At 42.1% G+C, this 15,315-nt stretch overlaps 3 protein-coding genes across 4 annotated transcripts; 1 reads left to right on the top strand and 2 right to left on the bottom strand.

Moving 5' to 3' along the window:
* Positions 1-285: 285 nt before the first annotated feature.
* On the bottom strand, positions 286-8,198 carry LOC147128855 (glucagon receptor-like). 2 transcript variants are annotated; one of them, XM_086016767.1, is made up of 14 exons: positions 7,851-8,198; positions 6,601-6,692; positions 5,653-5,755; positions 5,432-5,542; positions 4,634-4,755; positions 3,686-3,792; positions 3,245-3,401; positions 1,993-2,152; positions 1,708-1,768; positions 1,559-1,628; positions 1,385-1,476; positions 1,159-1,297; positions 1,006-1,047; positions 286-818 (listed from the first exon to the last, which is right to left on the bottom strand). In XM_086016767.1, the coding sequence occupies exons 2-14, from the start codon at positions 6,658-6,660 to the stop codon at positions 747-749; spliced, it is 1,296 nt and encodes a 431-aa protein (XP_085872893.1). In that variant the 5' UTR covers positions 6,661-6,692; positions 7,851-8,198; the 3' UTR covers positions 286-746. The 2 variants fall into 2 exon arrangements, 1 of the variants encoding a protein (XP_085872893.1); XR_015082589.1 differs by lacking the exon at positions 286-818 and having other exon boundaries at positions 1,008-1,047; positions 1,389-1,476.
* Positions 8,199-8,816: 618 nt separating this feature from the next.
* Positions 8,817-12,832, bottom strand: pnpo (pyridoxamine 5'-phosphate oxidase). Its single transcript, XM_086017593.1, has 7 exons — positions 12,419-12,832; positions 11,618-11,742; positions 11,089-11,188; positions 10,965-11,018; positions 10,769-10,897; positions 10,081-10,151; positions 8,817-9,918 (listed from the first exon to the last, which is right to left on the bottom strand). The coding sequence occupies exons 1-7, from the start codon at positions 12,599-12,601 to the stop codon at positions 9,756-9,758; spliced, it is 825 nt and encodes a 274-aa protein (XP_085873719.1). The 5' UTR covers positions 12,602-12,832; the 3' UTR covers positions 8,817-9,755.
* A 211-nt stretch (positions 12,833-13,043) lies between these two features.
* Positions 13,044-15,077, top strand: mrpl10 (mitochondrial ribosomal protein L10). Its single transcript, XM_086017594.1, has 5 exons — positions 13,044-13,108; positions 13,780-13,952; positions 14,172-14,336; positions 14,520-14,664; positions 14,738-15,077. Exons 1-5 carry the CDS (start codon positions 13,069-13,071, stop codon positions 14,947-14,949), a joined length of 735 nt encoding a protein of 244 aa, XP_085873720.1. The 5' UTR covers positions 13,044-13,068; the 3' UTR covers positions 14,950-15,077.
* Positions 15,078-15,315: the final 238 nt, after the last annotated feature.

Here is a 15,315-nt window from a genome sequence, read left to right as displayed (position 1 = left end):
AAAATCGTTGGGGTGAACAAAACTAAAGCATTACATTATCCTAAATTGATATTACATATTCGGCAAAAATATTATAGAATAATTATTGGACAATAATGAAATAATTAAACAATACTAAATAATATCGCTGTGCAACAATGGCTATTTTCGAAATTACTCATCCCATCTGCCTAATCTATAATACTTGATTGTGACGCACATAAAATTCCACCAGCACACATTAAAATATACCAAATACAATGTTTACTTTAATGGACACAACAATTAAGAGCTTGATAATACATTATCACAAGGATTTATACTCAATGACAACAACGCATTTGAAATAACATTAAATTACAGTTTTAAACACCCCCTACCCCGCGGAAAAACACACTGTATTTTTAAATGAACCATAAATCCAGAGTTCAGTCTGACTCGATATCAGCAACATGTGGAAGTAACTCCACGGGGTCTTGAAGATGAATTTGGAACGACACCTGCATGCCTGCTGATGATGATGCCACCTCAGTGTCATTGCCATCTGCACGCTGCAGGGTGGCGTTGCCCGTTATCGCTGCAGGAAATTTTAGCGATGAGGCCTCGTGACGTTGGTCAGCTCCCTGAATCTGACGTTGAAAAAGCAGAGAACTGTCTGGGCTGGGCGAGGCGTCGGCCATCGCCCTCCCTGTGGTGTCCGAGGACCTGTTATGCTCTGGCACTGTGGCAATAGAAAACGTGTGTACGTGGGTGTCAACACCAGCTAGTCACTGTCCACAACACACAAGCCGTGTTTCCATCGTCCAGCTGCGCAGTTTCTTCTTCAGCTCTGTTCTCACCTGTACACAAAAATCAAAGAAAGTATTGCAACCAATAATAGCCAATCATGGCTCAGCTTCAGAAAACAGGTGAGCCGTGGGGTTGACTTCCTCTTTAAGACTAATTTCAAATAATTCAATGCTACTGCTACAAATAGTTCTCTATGTGGGTTTAAAAAAAAAAGATCAGTGATGAAAATAAACCAACCTCTTTGTTTGCATAGCAGTAGAGAACCGCCACCAGAAAACCCTGCAAAATAACTTCAGTTCATTAAAAAAATGCATTGTTTGACTCTGAGAATGTGAAGCATATGAGTATATATTAAGTAACAAGCAGCCGTGGTGATCTTGTTCAACCTACCTGAAATGAATTTAGAAAAAGTGAGAAGAAAACTTTAAAGTAGCGCAGAGCGCCTGTGGTTTGCTCATCGGTCACAAAGATGAAGATGACCTCGTGAATGCCAAACAGGGGAATCAGCGTCAGAGTCGCCTTGGCCAGCCTAGTTGGGCGAAACAAACAGCACACAGTTCGAAATTCAGATCCTGCATTGTATTTATTCTCCTGAATTGAATGTGTGATGACTTACCGACATTTATAACTGGAATAGTCACTCTGGTTGTTGGCTCGTAGTTTGGATAGAATCACCTTCAGAATCTTCACGAATATCAGAAAGTTGATCTGTAGTTGGTGCGCAAAAACACTACTTTTAGTTTTGCACGACACGAGGGGGCGGGGGAGGTGTCCCAAATATCATACTTACGAACGAAGCAAAAAGAATGGGGGAACGGATGATCCACCAGTAGTTCATGTTCTCATTGACTGCCCAACATCTGGGAAGAAAGAACGATTATTCCCATCCGGTCCCATCGGGATTACAAGGGTTAAAATTGGCATAGTGGGCACACTTACTCTTTGTTTTCTTTCAGTATCTTCATCGCTACCCAGGGAATCACAAAGAGAAGTGGTGTTCCTATAAGACAAAGACAACATGCTGATAAAACTGCCGCACAGCAGTGGTGGGCCACTACTTCAATCACGGAATCAATCATATGTTCAAATAATATGGCCATAGCATTGCCAAGACCTTCATTTCTAAGTCTATAATAAAATTCTTTTTTTTTGCCTCCTCCTTGATATACAACGGAGGGTAATTTTCTAGTGTAGCCTGATTATTTTCATCAGTAATCAGCTTACCCCAGCCGAGACAAATGTACGGCAAGTATTTGTTACTGTCGATGAACACTGAAGCAATCAGCACAGAGTACAAATAAATGGCCTCTCCAAAGAACCAGTAGTGGTTGGCGAGAACACAGTACTGCATCAGCGCCTGTGCTATTCTGCAGCCAATCGCAGCCTGAGGACACAGAAAGCAACATTTCACACAACATCCACTCCAAACTCATGTTTAATGTTTGCTTGCCATACACATACAATAATAACAAAGATCGAACTATGAACAACAGCTCAAAATCTATTAATGGCCTGTCTGACATTTACAAATGGATGAGTAATTCTGAGGCAATGTTTCATTGAAAAGGCAAAGTGAATTAAATTTTTATCTACAATCAAACAATGTGAGCTTCTATTTTAGCAAACACGTGACACAGGAACAGCCATGATGAATTTCATACTCTTTCATTATTTCAAGTTCCCATCATAATTCTTCAAAGGACAATAGGTTCATGTTTTCTGCTACACTTGCGCAAATGTGGTGGGAATACATAAACCCCATGAACACCGTCCCATACGAAAATACACACATAAAAATTAGGGCTGAAATGCGTCCTCGAGTAATTTGCGTACCTCAGGTCAAACAAAAATGTCCGAGGCATATTTTCTGGCTCAAGTACCAGCTTATTTACGCATACACTGTCAGGAAGAAGAAGTCAAGTTAGCTGCAGCAACAATTGTTCATGCTAAACACAGATTGTCTGAGGTGTTTATTGCCGGGCACAAACTGTAGTTACAGATGACAACAACACAACATTGTCCTGAAATAATGTTCAATCGCTGGTTAAGGGTGCTAAAAAAAACACTTAATTAGGCTGACACCGTATTCTAAGGCACCTGTTGCCAGCGTTTGGCTAGCTGCGCTAGCCGCTAGCAGCGTTAGCCGGCGATATCCTAATGAAAATACACATCGACATGACTTGTACTCGTTTAGTGTTATAATAGTCGCCTGGTGACCCTTTAAAAAACAAGGTGCATGTTTCTGTGGGAACTTCTTGAAATGTGGTGGAAATGCAGACAGTTCCCGGTACCGTTTCAACCTCCCCCGTGAACACTGTCCCATACGAAAAATGCACACATTCATGGCATGTTTTAGTTTCAGGCCTCCCACCATTACCACCATGATTTAACACATTAAATGTAAATACAATTTAAATGTGATCTTTAAAGGATGACTTTCTGGGCGAGGTAACCAATGAGGAGAAGCCACACCCACCTGATGGCTGAGCATCTCGCTCACGTCCGCCAGTTTCATGATCTCACGTCCCCAGTGGCGTTCCAGCATGGTGTCCTTAACAATGATGGACACGGCCCGCAGGATGAAGGACAGGAAGAGGTTGGCATGGATGTAGTTCCGTGTGCAATGCAGTTTCCTTTCCAAGAACAAATGAAGCCTATGGTTTGCTATTATCCACCACTCTAAATATATTATACACTGTCCAGTTTTAGCCAGAAAATGGGTAACGACTAAGCCTTAAAACAACCGAGGTTATTATTATGATGAGCTGCTCTTGAAGTTTTTCAGCATTTAATTGCTGACTAGATCACAAGAAAAACAAAAAACAAAGATGCTCTAATGGCTTCCCATTGAACGAGACTACTCACAGACAAAAAACAACAGCAAACATAACGTATTGAAATATGTCTGGTGGTTTACCGAAAGCTCAGCAGAATGACAAGAGCGGTGACGAGAGTGAGGAGAGACAGGGAATAGCCCACCGTGTACAACGTCCGGAAGCTCACCATCATTTGTTTGAGCCACATCTGAAAGACATGCGCACAAATCCGAGTTTGCAGAGCAGCATGCGGGTCATGCACAAATTACATAGGCTAATACAAAGGCTAATATAGAGACTCCATTGCAGGTTCCGGGTTCATGCTCTTGCTATTTGGCATATTTTTATTTATTTATTAATTTTTTTGCACAGTTAAAAACTGTATTTAGGTCTCATTTTGGCTGTAATTCCACGAGATGGCCGCAGACTATTTACAGTAGTATGAGACGGTGTCAATTTAAAACTTAATTATAAAAATGTTATCTCATACACTTTAAACGCTTCCATCTGCTCATACAACGACAATAACAATTTCTTATTCAATATTTGACAATCAACTGCCTTGACATGTCACGTGCATTTATTCAATATCCTTTATGTCCAGGACAATTCAAAAGACAGGAAATGTGTTCTTACTGTTATTAATATAACAGCATTTTCCATTCATTGGCAGTTGGACTCAATAGTGTTTTTGTGCTATTACAATAGAGCGGAAAATAACGTGCAGGGAACCGCATGAAAATTTTGATCCTGAATATACTTTTACAGAACACACAAATATCAAATCCAACGTGTACCGCAGCAATGGAGAAAATCATTATTATTTCTCTTGCATGCCACTTAAATTGCAGCCCCTTCTTCGCTGTTGGACTTAATAGGACTTTTTGTGCTACGGCAATAAATGGCAATATACGGGACATATATGCAGGAAATCATTGAAGCGTATGAAAATTGACTGGACTTGAAAGGCAACGTATTGATTTCAGCGTGCTTGTGAAAGATCCGCAGAACGCAAAACATTCAAACGTGTCACAGCGGTGGTTAACTACCTCTTGAGATGTGACCGCTTTTTCCTCCTCACACTGGGACTTATCCCTCCACACGTGGCCGTCATGGTCGCGCTCCCAAAGGCCGTCGGCGCCGCAGCGCCGAAGCACCACGCCGCGGGACACTGGATGAAAAGAAAAAACAATTGTAGATTGTACATTTATTGTATGTCAACAAGAAGCAGCCTCGCATATGTCACCACAGGTTAGTGCAGTGGCGTGCAAAGGGTGGGGGGTCGAGGGGACTGGGGGGTGGCGCAATGGTTCTGACGAAGGTGTGTCCACTACCCCCCAACACAAACACCCCGATTGAAGGTTTTTTTTTTTTTTTTTTTTGAATAGGCAGCAAAAAAAAATGTTAAGTTGACAAAAGTATTCCGCGGCGGATCCGCATAACAACAGGCAACAGATAGATAGACTGTGATTTTCAAAATTGTCCTTTACAATCCGCACTCCGCTATCCATGCCCCCCATCAGCATGCGTTCACTCCCAGCATGCACTGGGTTGGTGGTATTTATAATCACTGTCGGTGCCGCTCACAATCGGAAATCACTGCCAAATGTGCCTTTTGTTCCGACCAATCATGCTATTGAATCGATCTTTTGACAGGCAAATATGGCTTCCTGAGATGGAAAATAATGACTCACCTTGTCATTAACTGCCCGTTTTTATACTTTTGTACTCCTCAGACATTTACCCACAGTGTTTCTCCAGTAGTCGTGCCATTCAAAATGAATACAAAGACACGATCCGATTAATTGTTCAGCCTATGCACAAATAAATATTCCATATTGGGGTACCTTGATCATACCAGGGCAGGTAGAAGGGACAGGAGATGTTGACAAGAGATCCGGCAGGAGTATCTGGCCAGCAGGCGTATCTATCAAACGTTCTGTTGCAAAACAAGCCATCTGGAAAAGGCCACACGATGACATGTTTCATTCAGAGGATTTTGCATGGATTCCCAACAAGCGACCTTTGCCTCGTCTCTTATTGCAAGATATGCCAAACGTCTACATACCTTGAGGCGGCGGCTCATTTTCAAACATCTCCATACAGTCGTCCTTATACTGCACCCACTTGTGAAACGTTTCCTCTAATACTTTCCCGCTGCCCATGTCAATCTGCAATTATATCCACGCCCCGCAAGCACCAACAGGAAGGACTCACTGCATCTTGATTCCAGCTTTGAATGCTCGACTCATCCATTCACATTTCAAGCACAACCTTCTACGTGTGACATCATGATGTCACATGTACTTCCGAGGGACAGGAGATGGTGTGTGATGAAAGCACGCTTAACATTTGACACTGGATTGGCCATGTGTTGCAGATTTCTAGATTTCTGTCAAAAAGATCTTCAAATTGTCTTCCAATTCACAATTGTCATTTCAGAGATCTGTAATATGCAAATTATGAATATCAGCAAATAAATCATCTGTAACTCCAGTTTGAAGATATCTACAATTTGAGCCTGACAAGTCATTATTCAACCGATTGATCGGACAGGCAATTAAATCGGATGTTGTTAGTGCTCCAAAAATCAGCGAAAGAATCCGGGTTAAGGCACCAGAAAAGAAGTTGTTGTATTCATTACATTTTTTTATATTAATCGTACAGTAAATCTGTTATCGGAATTTTATTTAGCCAAATATCAGAATTGGCCTAAAAAAAATCCATATCTAATCTACATGTGAATATTAATCCATAAAACACTCATTGGCAAAACCAAACCCTATATCTTCACTCTCTGTTCCAGAAGTTTCTTATTCATTTGGTCCACTTTTCAGTTTTCAGATAAATAGCATTTCTATTCATTTCAATGGGAAAAGTTGAATTGAGACACGCGTGATTTGAGATTTCCCGTCAGTGGTAGCCGCTCATTTTCTGCCACTCGGAAGTACCCCGGCACCTATCCTTCAAGCACATTAGACATTTCCTCACAAAAGGGGCGAAAAACCAAACTAACCATGGGCAGTTTGACAAGCAGCAGACATATCACGGTCATGATGTCTGCTGTTGTTGCCATCGTGACTGATGTTTTCTTTGTCACTTGTAACACTGAAAGAGAAAGCGCTAATTTGAAGCATTTACTTCCAGACATGTACACCACATTCAATCAGTTTTCAAGCTCTATCTATCTCTTTATCTCTATCTTTTGTTTATCTATCCATCTCTCTCTCTCTCTCTCTGTCTCACTGTCTGTCTCTCTCGCTCTAGATAGATAGATAGATAGATAGATAAGGTATATTCGTCCATTCTCTACACAGCCTTTTTCCTAAAAGATCTTAAGTCTTCCAACGATGACAAATAGTGACTTTAAAAGTGATGCAATTCACCACTTTTCTTTTGAGTTTCTGCAAGATGACTGCGGTCACATTCCAGATAGATTTTGCTTCCGAAATGCTCCAAGAAACCATAAAAAAATAAATGAATAAAATAAGACATCAATTCAAATTGTCGCTTTGTGTAGTGACACGGCGGTTTTAGCAGCAAATGGAGCAAAAGTTGTCTCGCCGTGGCCAGTTTAACAAAGACATTTTGACAAATCACTTCAGAGAAGCTGGCATGTCAAAACAATTTTCAGACAGTTAATAATATACCGGTACAGCTCCAAAAAACATTTTCAGAACCTCTTATATTTGAAAGTACTCCCATAAAAGACTGAGGCATGCCCTGTGTCCCTTGTATACAAGTTCATTTGAAAGCAAAGGCAAGAAAAACAATTCAACAGGCGCAATTTCACTTATAATACGTGTTTACTTTTAAGACACTGTTGTGAATACAAATTTAGTGATAAACACGTTTTGCTCCAAAAAACTGCACGTGATCAGAAGCAAAATCAGCCAATGGATTTGAAAATGATTTCTAACATCATCTCTTGAATGTTCTAGTGTTGTTTTAGTGGGCCACAATTTATGGAAACATCAATGGCATCCTCCTGTAATTATCCAACCACCTTTGTGGGAGGGAATCCTATTCATAAGGCAACTCGATTGTACTGCATGCCATTCAATCTTTTGCTTGAGAAGCAGTTAATTCAACATGCAAATTGAACTCCCTTTGACACAGTATGAGAGCATCTCTCTTCTCACATAAATCCACACCAAAAGTGCAATTATTTGACAGCGGATGTAGCTTCATCATCTAGTAAGATTTTCTTTCAGCCCTGCAAAAAAGAAGACAACGTTTACAAGAAAAAGAAAAAATGAGACTTACAGGTAACTGCAGAGGAACGTAGCGTGGAAACTTCCCGTGCTGTGCTGATGTCCGTCACGCCGAACCTGCACGCGGAGCTCGCCCTTTACATTCTTTTCTTTAAAAAAAAAAATTTTAAAAAATGTGGCCGCAGTCGCACACGCCGCTGTGCAACGAGGCAAGCCAGCTTTATTTTGCGCGCGCTCCCGAGTGTCCCGCAGCCGCTTCACCTCCACCGGCGACGTGCTTTTGAGTCACATAAATACAAAGCGTCAACTTCAGTTTCAACTCCCAAATCATAATGCGTGTTTCTTGTGATTGTCAGAAAGGTACGTGTCTTTTTAGTGGTTAGAATGTCTGAGTTGAAGGTTTGGGTTTATGTGTTCGATTCTGGTGTCTGGCATGAATTTGTGCTGCATGAATGTAAAAAAAAAAAAAAAAAAAAAGCCTACCTGAACAGCTGAAGTAATAATCAGCGGGGCTTAAAACGGCGGCAGGTTGGTGCTGACTCCCTAAATTTCAAAGTGATTGATTATTTTCTTTTTTTTAAGATTTCCATTTCTTTCAATTGAGTTATACAGGTGAGGTTATGTCATGTTATTAACTGACATGAACAACTAGAACATCCCCCTTTTTTTTTTTTTGCACTGAATCAATTTCCCAAAGTATAAGCCACCCAAGTTCACAGCTCTTTTAACACTATAGATTCTTCACCTTCCTTGTCATCACCCATTGATTTTATTAAACACGCTGGGCGTAATGACGCAGCCGAGAGCAGCAAGCACAACCTCTCCGAGCCCGTTTGAAGAAAGTAACCATAACCTAGCAACAAGTGACTCCTGGTCTGCACTGTGCTTCTTTCTCATTTATAAAATGCAATTGGTCACAATGACACATGAGTTTTAATTGTGCCATAAGCAAAGAGCAGAACTCTTCAAGGGTGCAGTGATGTCCCACATGCCTGTTATGTCACTGAATCAATCGGACACACACTACAGACCTTTATTGAGAAATACATCAAATGTTGGTGTTCGACAAAATCAAGTTGCGTGGATCTGATGAATAAAGTGAACATTTCACTCGGTGTTATTCGTGATTCAGGCTTGGAATCAATACAGTTCATTGCTTTGAAACGTGACTTTTTAAGGTTTGTTCGAGTCCGAGTGCCTGGCCACCCTTCAAGCATGAAATTCAACGAGTAAATCTAAGAAGCCACTTGACACCTTATGTGCACGACATCCTCCAAGACTGGCACATATTTTATATTTAAAACATCTCATTGCACAGCACCAAACGGAAATGTCATAAAACATATAATTTTATTACTGCTTTATTTTATATGGCATGTACCCTTAGGGGTAATATAAGGGTACATGTCATATAATACGTACCTCTAAGGGAACATATTATATACTATGTACGCCTTTAGGGATAATTTCCTGCTGCCCACCTGATGATCTCCCTCCCACTGGTTGGCAATCCCTGCTCAAAGATAGGGGGGGGTTAACAGTTATTTGAAATTGCCAATAACAATTCAAATGAGCGTCAATTATTCGATTTTATTTGCATTGTGAGTAGCAGACGACTAGGTAGTAGAGTCGACTGTACCTCATTTTTGATGAATGTTTGGGCCTACTACACTGCTGCATTTTAATGTTGGTCAACATGGTGGCACTTGGAGAGCTCCATACTTTTTGAGGTAGCATTGAGTAAAAAGTTTCAGAGCCACTGGTTTAAACAAACTAATAAGACTTGTTAAGGAAGGCATCAATTACTGATGATTTTTGCTATTTGCAGCAGGGCTCGGTGCTTATCCCGCGAATAGCGGGGGAAAATAAATGGGCGGTGGGGGGGGGGGGGGGGCGTAAGCACTCAAGTGAAGTCAGGATGAAGATTTTGAAGTTGGGTCCCGCTGACGTCGAGCGATCACGGCGAGAGTCGCTGGTAAGCCCAGCAGCCGTCGCCCCGGCGCTGATGCGCGCCCAGCTCTGCGTCGGCCGCCACTTTGGTGAAGACGATGCGGTCGTGCAGCCTGTTGGTTTGGCCCTGCCAGAACTCTATGAGATGGGGCTTCACCACGTAGCCCCCCCTAGTGGACGACAGAAGAATACAGCGGACGGAAGGGGAGCTTGCGGTTTTAGCTCGGAAAATGTCATATTCAGGGGGAGGAAATGTTACTAGAGAATGTCGTTTCTGCGGAAGGAAGGCGTCAAATCTCCTAATTTGGTGGTTTTATTGTGAAAATACTCACCAGTAGTCTGGCATCGGCACTTGTGTGTCCTCATACTTCTCCTCTAGCTCTGCATTTTTCTCTCTCAGGAACTAAAAAGACGATCGACAAGTGAACGTTTCAAAGAGGTTCGTGTGGACCGTTACCTGAAGAAAGTAACTTAGTTACGTTACTGACTACTTGATGATTTTAAGGTTAAAGGCAACCTTTTCTGAGTTTACATAAGTAAGAATTTTTATTAAAAAAAAAAAAAAAAAAAAAAAGAGCCTTTACGGGTTTCTTTTTTTTTTTTAACGCAATGGCATGTTTTTGATGCTAGATAACACTTTGTCAACAGCACAGAGTGTGCAAGTCAACACAAACATATTTTTTTCAAGAATATGTTCTATGCGAGCCCATGAGTTGAAACAAGACATTCTGATATATACTGCGTTTGTGGAATAAGAGTTACTCCACCCGTTTTTAGCCATCTCCGGGGGCGGCCATTTTGTCACTTCTGTCGACTGAAAATTACAAAACAACTGCTCAGGGCTTTTAAGATTCTGTGCACTTTTTGAGACACTGCAAAGTAACTGTAGTCACATTGCTACACTGAGAAAACTAAGATTAGTTGTTACTGTGAAAAATTGACGTTTGAATAATGCGTTACTTTCTAGCGCGTTACCGGCGTGACTGTTCGTGTGTTTCGAGAGGCTGCGGTTCCTCTTACATCTCTATTGGGAACCGGCGTGCTCTGCCTGCTGACCACCGCCCCGATCTGGCTGCTTTTTGGCCGCGAGCGGAAGTAATCGCAGGAGCTCTGGTAGGGGATTCGCTCCACCTCGCCCTCGATGCGGATCTATCAGGACAAGAGGCGCAAATCAGTCCCGACCAAGAGAGAGAATCGGACGTGGATGTTGTCTCACCTGTCTGTTCAAAGGCTCCCAGTAGAAGACGAGACAAGCGTGTGGGTTGCTCTCCTGTGGATAGATGACAGCATGACTGCGGTGATGTTGGAGGAAACAAAGGTCAAAGGCCACAGCCACTCACCAGCTCCGTTCCCTTGCGGCTCTCGTAGTTGGTGAAGAATCGGAAGCCGTAGTCGCTGTAGCCTTTGAGCAGAACCATGCGGGCCGACGGACGTCCGTCTCTGACACATAAAAGTGGGAAGTAACCAAGTCCAAATACTTAGTGTACCCGATTTTTCAGGTGCCTGTACGTTGAGTATTTCTTTTTCTTTGGAACCTATCCTCTGTTATTTGCTGAAAAGCTCACCTATTTTTGTGCCCAAAGTATTACAAGACAATGGCGCCACTTGGTGGAATCTTGGTATAGTAGTATTTCATTTAGTCATGTCTTGTTTTGTTTTGTTGGCAGTTCTCGAATGCAATATAGTGGCAGCTACTGTTGGGGAGGACTTATTCAATGACAGATTTGGTTTTTTTCCAGCTAAAGTATCGGCGGCAGGTATCAGCAGCCTCGACGATCACCCGAAAACTTAAAATAAGGCTGTATCAAGGTATCGATACTCGCCCCATCCTTAGTCGTAAACATACAGTCCATGTTTGCGGTTGCTCACTTGGTTGCCGTGGCGATGCACATGGCGTTGGCTTCGCCAACCTCAGGACACTTAGAGGCTTCGTCAAACCAGCTTCCAAACTGTTTAATTGGGTCCAGAGAAGTCAGCTGGTTCTCCTCGAAACACTAAAGGGAATACAATCATATTGTAAGTGACGCCTCAGCATAGAGCGTGCATGACGAGAGATATGTCATATGCATTTTTACCACCATTAAAAACAGCTCCCAAGTGTCTTAATAACATGCCTGTGATGTCCTTTCAACACTCAATGTTGGAAACTCAATGGAAATGTATCTTTTATTTATGTGTAGGGACACCTCACCCGACCACCCAACTGAAAGATTTCCACCCCACGTTGAGAATATATCAGAGGCTAAAGCTGGTTATACTGCTAGTAAATGCCAATCTGTGCTGACACTGCAGCTCTGCTTACCTTCTGGCGCTGAGTCAAACTGGTTCATTCGCTCTGGAACATCAGCTAGCCTAGCTGACAAGCCACTGGCTAATAAATGCAATGGGGTGGTTATTGTGTAAATTAGCCCATTATGTAACTGTGCAGAACAGGTTTTTGTTTTTTAGAAATGGGCATAATCAATGATTAGCTTCGTTGTTTAATTTGATAGGTCCTGCAGGCACTCCTGAGACCATTTGTACACAAACGCTAAAAGGTCCGTTACTGTTATATGTTGTCTTTAATGTGCATTCAGTCAAAGGTTGTAACCTTCAGTAGCATTTTGGGACTATAAGCAGATCTCCACAAGAGTTATTCCAGATTCCAGCCTTATTTCAACGTAAACTCACCTCCTCGTCTCCTTTGTATTTCTTCCTCATGTGACTGAGATCCATGCTGGAGCTGTCACGTGTCGACAGTCTGCGGAGAAAGTTTGGAAAGTCGCTTCGTTTGCACGCAGTCGGAGGCGAAAGGGACGCGCGATTAGCACCAATTATTGATACAATCGGTCCCAATGACAGTGTGCGCCTCATGCTTGTCGCCAATGTGACGTAACGACGAATTTGCTTTACGTAAAAAAATTACGCAAGTTTTGTATCCGATGTCAATGTATAACTTTGTTTATTGGCAAACAACTGATAGTATACTCCTTAACCATTGGTTTATAATAGGCGTTAAGTGATAATGCATGGATGGATGGATAGTAGTTAGTAGATAAAATGAGTCATTCACGAAAGAATGTGCGGAAGCATGCACGGTGGTGCGTTCAGGGAGTATCGTCCCGATGAATTTCTAAAAAGCTAAAACGAACGCGGACATTTTAAAATTAATTGAGATGAAGAAAAATACATTTAAGTTTATTTTATTTGTTTTTTCTTGTTATCCGTCTTGGTCAGCTAAAAATGTGTTTCATATTTTTGTAACAAAAAATATTAATTTGTCCCAAAGCACTTTTAATGTAGCTTTTACGTCACTTCCGGAGTATAATTTCGTGTCAGACATGGCGGCGACCTTGTGTGGAAATGTATTACCTAAAAAAGGTAATGTAGCGATAACGATATCTTTTATTATACAGTATATAAAATTTATCAAGACATTGCCCCCCAGCCGTGCTTTTAGCGGAGTTACTGCTAAGCTGCTGCTCCCCAATGAGACTTTAGTTAGCTTGGAGTGTTTTTACTACCGTATACAGTAAATAAGAAAGAACTGCGGTTGTGTTCGCAATAATTCTCTAATTTCTTAGTTCGTGGTCACTGGATTAAAAAAAATATATATATATATATATATAGTGGACTGTATTGATCACTCATCGATGAATGAAAAGTCAATTTTCGAATTACGTCGCTATGTAGCGGACCGTCTATATTGAATATGGAACAAATATATTCTAAATAACTTTTAAATAACACAATAGTTATATTTCGCAAGTTACAAAACGCGTATTTCAAGATGAGTATATTTTGCAAAAAATGTCCGTTCATGTTGTGTTGCTCCACTTTTATTAAAGATATTTTCCCGCCACAGCTCTCGTGTCATCTCTGTGATACATCATGGGATGTATATGATTATTTTTTTTCTTTGACACATTAATTTATACACGTTTTTTCAGTTCAAGCTTTTTTTCTGAACCGCAAATAAACACCACAGAAGAAAAAGACACTCTTTTTTTCAAAAAGACACTGGCCGGTATATGATAGTGTCTTCCTTCCAGGATGGCTCCCCCTGACTCAGAGCATTCGGCACGGCTCAAAAGCCGTCACCCGCCACAGGAAACCGATGCACTTCCTTAAACAGAAGCTGATGGCATTGACACAGTACATCCCCCCGAAACCGGCTGCTCCCCCGGGCGCATACCCACCCGAAACAGCCGTGGTCCAGGAGCAGGTAATAGACATGTCACAAGACAGCTCATGCAAATCTTACACAATTGATTAAAATCAGAAATTTGATTTTTCTGTAAAATGAATAAATAGATACACCAGGTTTTGTTTTAGAGCCGTATTTCCTTGCCCTTGTTGTCCCTAATCTTGTGGTTACATCCAAATTGAGCAGTGACTGCCTGTCAAACTTATGGAAGTGTCAACTAAAGTTCTTTGTGCTCAGGAGAGTCCCTTGACGAGGCTGCTGAAGCGAGACCTGGAGGGGGTCTTCTGCGACTGCAAGATGGTCGCTGTGGCGCAGAACAATGGCTCCACCTCTGGTGACATGTTGATGCTCAAGAACAGGTTCCACAAACATGGCATTAAGGTCAAGTTCTTCCCCAACCAGGTAATCAAATAGAACAACCAGGAAGTGTTAACTCAGCAGTCAGAAGCAGTTTAGATTGTTTACCTTGTCACCCCAAAAATTATTTGACGACAAATTCTGTATCTTTGTTCATCTCCAGTAACTGCCCTAGCTCAGTAAAGGCCGTCAAACACTGACGTAATGTCCGCACTTGCTCGTGTGCAGGTGATGCGCTCCTTCCTCAGCAATAGCATTTACAGCAACATGGCTCCTCTGTTCATCGGGCCCACCGTGCTGTTTGTCAGCGAAGAACCCAAGGTGAAGGAAATGCTCTCCACGCTGCGGGTCACCCCGCAGATGATTCTACTAGGTACCTTTTTATTTTTTTAGTCACATGATTTCGAGGACAGCTTACAAACATTCTAAAATTGTCTATTTTACAGGAGCGTGTATCGACAACACGCTGCTGAGCGCGCAAGGCGTGGCGAGCTACGGCAAGCTGCCGTCGGTCACCGTGGTCCAGGGCGAGCTGGTGAGCGGCCTGAGCTTGCTGGCCTCGCAAACCAGCACCTTGCTACAGCGGCACCCCGCCCACCTGACGGCGCTGCTGCAGCAGTACGTGGCGCAGCAGGACCAAGCGGAGAAAGCACCGTGAGATGAGGAACGTCCCGGGACGTTCAGGTGCCGTGCGCGGGCGAGGGAGGAACGCGCACGCTGGACTGCTGCCTTGATTTCATAAGGTCTTAATTATCTTTATTTACATTAAAGGTGTTTTGCGACAAATTGTTCGTTTTGCTTTTTCGCTGGCCACTTCATTACGCACTAGAGCGGTGTGATACGCTCACATTGATTTTCCACCAAAATCTGACTTGTGATATTGATTTTTTTTTTCCACTCTTTGCTTATCAAAAAAGCAAAATGACATTATGATAATGCTCCCTCTTTGGGGGAATCAACTTTTTGATACACAGTGGTCCCGTGCAGCGGTATAATACAGAAAAATACTTGGAGATGGTTCTCA

This window comes from Filicampus tigris, chromosome 19 (assembly GCF_054856515.1).
Source record: "Filicampus tigris isolate MCC_2025a chromosome 19, RoL_Ftig_1.0, whole genome shotgun sequence".
Classification (NCBI taxonomy): domain Eukaryota; kingdom Metazoa; phylum Chordata; class Actinopteri; order Syngnathiformes; family Syngnathidae; genus Filicampus; species Filicampus tigris.
This window is presented reverse-complemented; position numbering and strand designations above follow the sequence as displayed.